Raw genomic sequence first — 7166 nt, forward strand, 5'->3', positions numbered from 1 at the left:
TTACAAGAACAGTGGAAACTGGGTTGTCGTTGCTACAAAGTCTCGATTATCCATTTTTACAGTAATTCATCAACTTCAAAACGTGTTGAAAACCTAGAGTTTATTGTGGTCTTGGTAAATTAATGTCTAATAAAAAGTTTATATAACATTTAAGACCCAAGGAAAGAACTGCAATAAGCAGATTTAGCCCTTTATTCAACAACATTTAAAATCTATTGCCAAGGCAGTGGCTTTGTATCTGTTTCAATCTGATTAATGCACAGATCCTATTTCGTTACGGTTTGGGGGGGGGGGTATCGAATCCCCGGTTGTACGTGACAAGGAGTAGGGTTGCCTGTCCAACCTCGTTGGGTTTCTCCGGGTCCTCCGGTTTTATAGTTCAAAATTTTGTTTTATTTGTTTTTACTACACTAGGATATTGAAGAGTTGTTATATAACCCGCGTTCTGGTTGATGTGAGGGATTAGCCAATGAAACGATCTGTTGCAGCGACTTCTTGTTTTGCGATGCACGGAACTGTGGGTGTGGGTATCTGACAAGAAACATCAACGCTAATTGGGTTATCAAATGTCCGACGCCAAAAGCCGATCGTATGACACCTGGCACTACATCTAACTACAGCTGGTCAGATCTTTATCTAGTGTAGGCCATCAAAAGTATAAAAAACAAAATATAGATCTGTATTTTATTCAGATTGTGTTTTTGGCTTTTGTTAAGAAATCTGGTTGTATGAATGTATTACTTGTGTTGTAATCAATATCTACCACCGGTTGTATGAATGTATTACTTGTGGTGTACATGTAATTTATTATCAAATATATACCACTGATTGTATGAATGTATTACTTGTGTGTACATGTAATTTATTATCAAATATATATGATTATGTCTAAATGTATGTATACATGTTGTCCTTAATGGAGGTTTTGATGCAATAAAATCTTATCATACATTATCTTTCTTTACTGTAGTTACGTGAAATTTTTCTTAAATAAATGTACCTCTCGAAGATAGTTATTTCTTAATGGGACATCAGATTTAAATTTACAAAGGCATGTTTACATATGAATACCAATATAAATAGACTTACTTGTCGATGGGTATACAGAAAATATAAATTCATTTGTCTAAATTAAAATAAATTTAAATGAACATATTTAAACCTTCTTAAGTACACAGTTGTGTTCCCCATGCTCAAAGGCCTGAGATTCAATTGGTTTTCCCCTTGTCAGTGGTACGGGGGGTTATGTGCTAACAAGGCCAGCTGTCTAGTCATTTGGACGGACGAAAAACCGAGGTTCCTTGTATACATTTGTTTGCACGTAAAAGATCCCCAGGCAGTTGGAATTTGATATAAGGGTAGGCCATAGTGCCGCTCCGCAGGCAAAATTTCCCGCAAAGCACACTGTATGGCATATGCCCGTCTTCATTAGCACACTGTAGCCCAGTCGAAGCAGAAGAGGAGGACGTTAAACCACATTTCATCGGAGCAGATTTCGTCAGATTGCAAATCATAAAGCAAACAAATAGTCCTGAATAGTAGTAGGGTGTTCATTTGCTTCGGTACAAAAATCCTGAAATTGAAAACTTAAAACAAATATGTCGTCCCACCCCATCCCTGTAAACAAAAGCTGTCTTATTTTAACGGGTATTCAATTGAATATAACTTGTGAGGCACGGCTTGAGGGTAAATTTGCTTGATAGTTTATGATAGAGAAATTTTGCCCAAGCAACAGCACTATGGCCTACTCTTATATCGAATTCCAACTGCCAAGGTATCTTTTATATGCACACAGGACCTCGTTTTTTTTGTGCCATCCGAACAACTAGACAGCTGTCCATCCTACATCAGTGACAATCAGCTAGGGTTGTTGTACATAATGTCCTTTTGTTCAATAGTTTTTGAGATTCTTTTCTAGCTCTGGGACATTCTCAAATTTTTACTATTAATTAATGAAGTTTTATATCATTCAGTACGAAAATCACCACCGGTAAATTAATGTTTTTCACCCTTCAAATGTACATGCACAGACAATGAATTACTCGTGTTGGGTTGATCCGCGTCTAGACTCGGAATACAACTAAAACGTTTTCGTAAATCGGAAGTGATTTTAGATTAATGGCTATCTTATCGCCTCGTCGGTGATGAAAGTAACTTTTCTAAGTTCACTAGCGACAAATTGTCTACGATATCAGTGTGATTGGAAGTGGACGCTAACACCCCTGATCACTGCATAGTAATTGTTACGACATTGACTTGTTGGGTTTCGTGGAAGACGAAGTCGACTGTTCTAAAACCAACGGGCAACAAAACAAGTGAATAGGGCTAATCGACATGGTAATATTACTAATAAACAACAAACAATTATATTACATGTATATAGCTCTAACTCGTTTTTTAATTGATTACTTTTACAGGAAATTATGAATATCAAAGAACCATCTATATATAAGTGCAGGAAATGTTTTATCGTTTGCAAAAGTAGGCCTACATATAAAAATACAGACAGAAATACAGATACAAACAAATACAAAGTATCATACATTAGGCCTATAGAAATATTCGGTTGTAATAAGTCAGCGTAGGAAATATTTCCTGTAATGGTCTATTACAGTGCGTGATCAATGTGCTGTACATTATGACAAACGATATATTTCAGGGCAGGTGGAAGCAATTCTTGATTGGGTTGGGACTACCATCCTAGGACCTTGGGCTAGGGTACAGGGGCCTTCTAGGAGACGCTTTTTGGCTAATGAAATTACTCAGCAATGAAGTGAAATTTAATTTTTCTAAATCCCTTACCATGCAAAAACAGTCAATGGTGGTTTCCTGCGATGCTGAACTTGATATCAAGGTTGTGGACACTCTGCTAGAGGTCACAATTTTTATACAATTTTGATGAAACTGACTATGTTTGTTTTTATAACCGAAAGATCTCAACATTTTTTGAAAATGTCGCGATATCTATGTCCAGGGATATTGTCAGCTCTATACCCACGGTGTAGTCCATCCAGAGGTGCTAATTTTTATTCAAGGTCTGGATTCCTCTCGATATTGGTGCGTATTGGATTGTAACTTTCTTGATTATGACCACTGCATGATTGTACGAAATATCATGTTTTAGCTTGTGGACCCTCTAGAGGTCACCATTTTATCTTGCTTTCAAAATGGTTCAAATATATCAATGTTACGTCCAAATTGTCTGAAAATCGGACAGAAACTGTCAGTCAAATGACCACTCCCCTTTATTCAAATAATATAAAATCATTTAGATGTCAGAATCTTAATATAATAGCATGTAATACCAACGTTGTGGACCGTCTAGATGTCAGAATTTTTATCTGATTTAGATGAACTTAAAACGAGTATCACTAGCTCTTGGATGAGTTCAATTTTGGTGCGTGAAATATGAATGAAGTTTGTGGACCTCCCTGAGGCTACAATTTTGGTCCGATTCATGAGATAAAACTTAAACTAAATGTTAAAGATCAAAAGTTGTTGGATGAGATCAACTTTGGTACGAAGCAGAACTCACTTTCTAGAGCTATAGCCCCTGCTTTTTACACAAAATGTGAAAATGTATGAATTTGCAGAACCTCCAGAGAGGCTTCGGAGCAGAACAGTAGGATGTTAAACTCCATTTCATTTCCAAGGGGGACTGCAATTGTTGTCCCATTCTGATGAAACTTAATAAATATGTTATGGATGAAAAGATCTTGAATGAGAGGATGAGCCCTATTGATTTATTTCACCTCTTCCCCATACATTTCTTGGAAAATTTTGTCATATTTCCACGGCAACAGCTTGTGTCAACTGGAAATAAATGATGGCAGTGAGTTATTTGATTTAAGATTTAAGGATGTGATACCCTTACAAAAAGTCCAAATAAAGGTGTTTTAAGATGTTTTATTGCCATTTTGATCTTTTGGGTCCATAGATAGTATATTTATATTTTTGTGAAAATCTCAGTTATTAATTTTTCCAGCTAAATTCACATATATGAACTTGCTCTCCACATGTTACAGAAAAATGCATGTTTAACTAATGAAGTTATAACTTTTATATATTACAGGAAACTAATGATATTATAACTTTTATATATTACAGGAAACTAATGATGTTATAACATTTATATATTACAGGAAACTAATGAAGTTATAACTTTTATATATCACAGGAAACTAATGATGTAATAACTTTTATATATTATAGGAAACTAATGATGTTATAACTTTTATATATTATAGGAAACTAATGATGTTATAACTTTTATATATTACAGGAAACTAATGATGTTAAAACATTCCATCAGTGTGTTGTATGTGATGAGATTTTCCAACAACTTGATGATTTAGAACAACACAATAAAATACATGTTAAAGAAGAGAAAACTGATGATGTGGGTGAAAATTGTCATGTTCATTTTGACGATAAAAAACCCAATGATGTAGCTGAATACTGTCATGTTAAAGAAGAGAAAAATGAAGATATTGAAACAGTTCATCAGTGTAATTTATGTGATGAAGAATTTAAATCAGACACTGATTTAGAGAAACATTGTAAAATACATATTGAAGAAGAGTTGAAAGCTGGTAATGATAGTGATGTAGGCCTACAATCAGCTGACAGTCAGGGTGTAGCAAAGAATCATATATGTGATTTTTGTGGTAAATCATTTGCTTATAATAGTAATCTACAGAGACACATTAGGGTTCATACCGGAGAAAAACCCTATAATTGTGATGTTTGTGATAAATCTTTCAGCAAGAGTAATGATCTGCAAAGACACACGAGAATTCATACAGGTGAAAGACCTTATAAATGTAATGTTTGTGGTAAATCATTTTCACGGAGAAATGGTCTATACATACACAGTAGAATTCATAGTGGAGATAACCCAATTAAATGTGATGTTTGTAGTAAATCATTTTCACAGAATCAAAGTCTACAGGTACACATGAGAATTCATACAGGTGAGAAGCCATATAAATGTGATGTTTGTAGTAAATCATTTTCACAGAAAAACGCTCTACAGCAACACATGAGAATTCATACTGGCGAAAAGCCTTATATATGTGATATTTGTAGTAAATCATTTAGACATAGTTGTAGTCTACTGCAACATGTGAGAACTAATTGTGGATCATTCACAGACAAAATTAAACTTCAGGAATCAATAACTGATACTGTAGCGAGACCTTTTAAATGTGATGTTTGTAGTAAATCATTTACTCAACGAGGTAACCTATGGAAACACAAGAAAATTCATATTGGAGAGAAACCTTTTCAATGCGGTGTTTGTAGTCGATCATTCGCTGAGAATGGTACTCTACGTTTTCACATGAGAATTCATACTGGTGAAAGACCTTATAAGTGTGATGTTTGTAGTAAATCATACATCAGGAGTAGTGCTTTGCAAATGCACGTGCGAAGTCATACTGGTGAGAGACCTTATAAATGTGATGTTTGTAGTAAATCATATACTGGAAGAGATACTCTAAAGAGACACATGCTAATTCATGCATGTATGGGAAAACAATGAAATAAAGTGGGATTTAATGTCCTACTTTTATGCTCCGACAGGACCAGGGTTGTAAAAACCCCTTCTATTCATTCATTCTTGACAGCTCACGTATAAACCAGTTGAAATCAGGTTCATTTAAAACAAAAGACTCACTTATAGTTTATATTAGATAAGTTCTGACATAAATATTTGAAAGCATACCTTTGTATTTTTAAATACAAGATAATTTTGATTATTTAACATGTCAGGTATTTCCAAAGAATTAACTACACATGTTCATTACACACACGCCATGATGAATGGTTCGAGTGACCCGTGTGTCGTCAACTTTGACCCTATCGGCACACAGCATGGCACTCGAGTGATAATATAAACAATTTTACTATACTGTCTATTTTAATATTATATCAGCACATCAAACTGATTTGTTTCATTTTGAGACTCTTTATAGAGTGACCAGGTAAATAAATACAGTAAAACAATTAATTTGTCAATCAGTTGAGGCTATCTCGTGCTTTGCAGTAAGTGCTAATAATAACGTAAGTATACAAATCTTCGAGCGGGAATTAAAGGCCGTTAATTTACCGTGATATATTATAAATGAAATGTTCTATATGAAGTAGTTATATTGTCTTTAGTGAAAGAAAACATTGTTGTGGCTACCATTCCTGGTTTTGAAGGTCAGATATATGAAAACGAATATCGGTTTGTAGTTTTTTTAACTGTTTCACCAGTGCAACCGAACCGTGACCGGTTAACTGAGTAGCCTTATACATCCTTAATTATTAGGCAATCAAGTCTACGATCTTTATTAAAAACGATAGGTTGGCAGGCAACAAAACATGCCCAAATATTGAAGATTAAATCTTGTATCTTGTCAAACTATGGACTAGTGGATATTAATGCCGGGCTAGTGCCTGACAGTAGACTACTAGCCCTGGGCTAGTGGATTAAAACAATTTTTTGCGCCCCTGGACAGGGCTTATAAATGTGATACATTATGTTAGATTTAGATAAAAAGCTAGCCATTCTTGCTATCATAGTTCGAAAATAGATAATCTAAAATGAATAATTTGAAAATTTTATTCAAATTGCTCTATTGCGAGCGAAGATACATGTATTAGCCTTTGAAGGTTTGACAAGGCGTGTGCAATAATTTCAACCACTGTACTGGTTGTTCGAAGCTATGTCTCGCTTCTCCATTTTTAGCTTAAATCAAAATACGGCTGAACTGTTCTAATCTATTTACTATCAGAGTAATCTGATGCCGTCGAGAGTTGATTATGGCCTGGCTAAGTTAATAAATGTCTAATTAATAATTTAGATAACATTTCAGGCCCAAAGAAAGACCTGCAATAGGCAGATTTAGCTCTTGCATAATGTATGTATAATGATATGGAAATATTATCAATAAAACGCAGAAAATGAAATGTGTGGATATCAATTTTTTATTTTATTTAATATATTAATTGTGTGCATAAGAATGTAGAAACAACAATGATTTGTTTATACTTGAATTCCATCCAAGATTTCCATTTCAAAATTTCCACTGTCGGTCATTTTTAATAAAGCATGTAAACATTGCAAATAAAATTCATATTTCATGGGTTTTTTTATGGTAGGGTATCGTGAATTCACGTGT

At 34.4% G+C, this 7166-nt stretch overlaps 1 protein-coding gene across 1 annotated transcript; it reads left to right on the forward strand.

The window, feature by feature from the left end:
- The first annotated feature begins 2120 nt into the window (after window positions 1-2120).
- On the forward strand, window positions 2121-6939 carry LOC126818110 (zinc finger protein 664-like). The gene is made up of 2 exons (XM_050545321.2): window positions 2121-2337; window positions 4283-6939. Exons 1-2 carry the CDS (start codon window positions 2335-2337, stop codon window positions 5540-5542), a joined length of 1263 nt encoding a protein of 420 aa, XP_050401278.2. The 5' UTR covers window positions 2121-2334; the 3' UTR covers window positions 5543-6939.
- Window positions 6940-7166: the final 227 nt, after the last annotated feature.

The sequence above is a fragment of the Patella vulgata genome, chromosome 1 (genome assembly GCF_932274485.2).
Source record: "Patella vulgata chromosome 1, xgPatVulg1.2, whole genome shotgun sequence".
NCBI classification, from domain to species: domain Eukaryota; kingdom Metazoa; phylum Mollusca; class Gastropoda; family Patellidae; genus Patella; species Patella vulgata.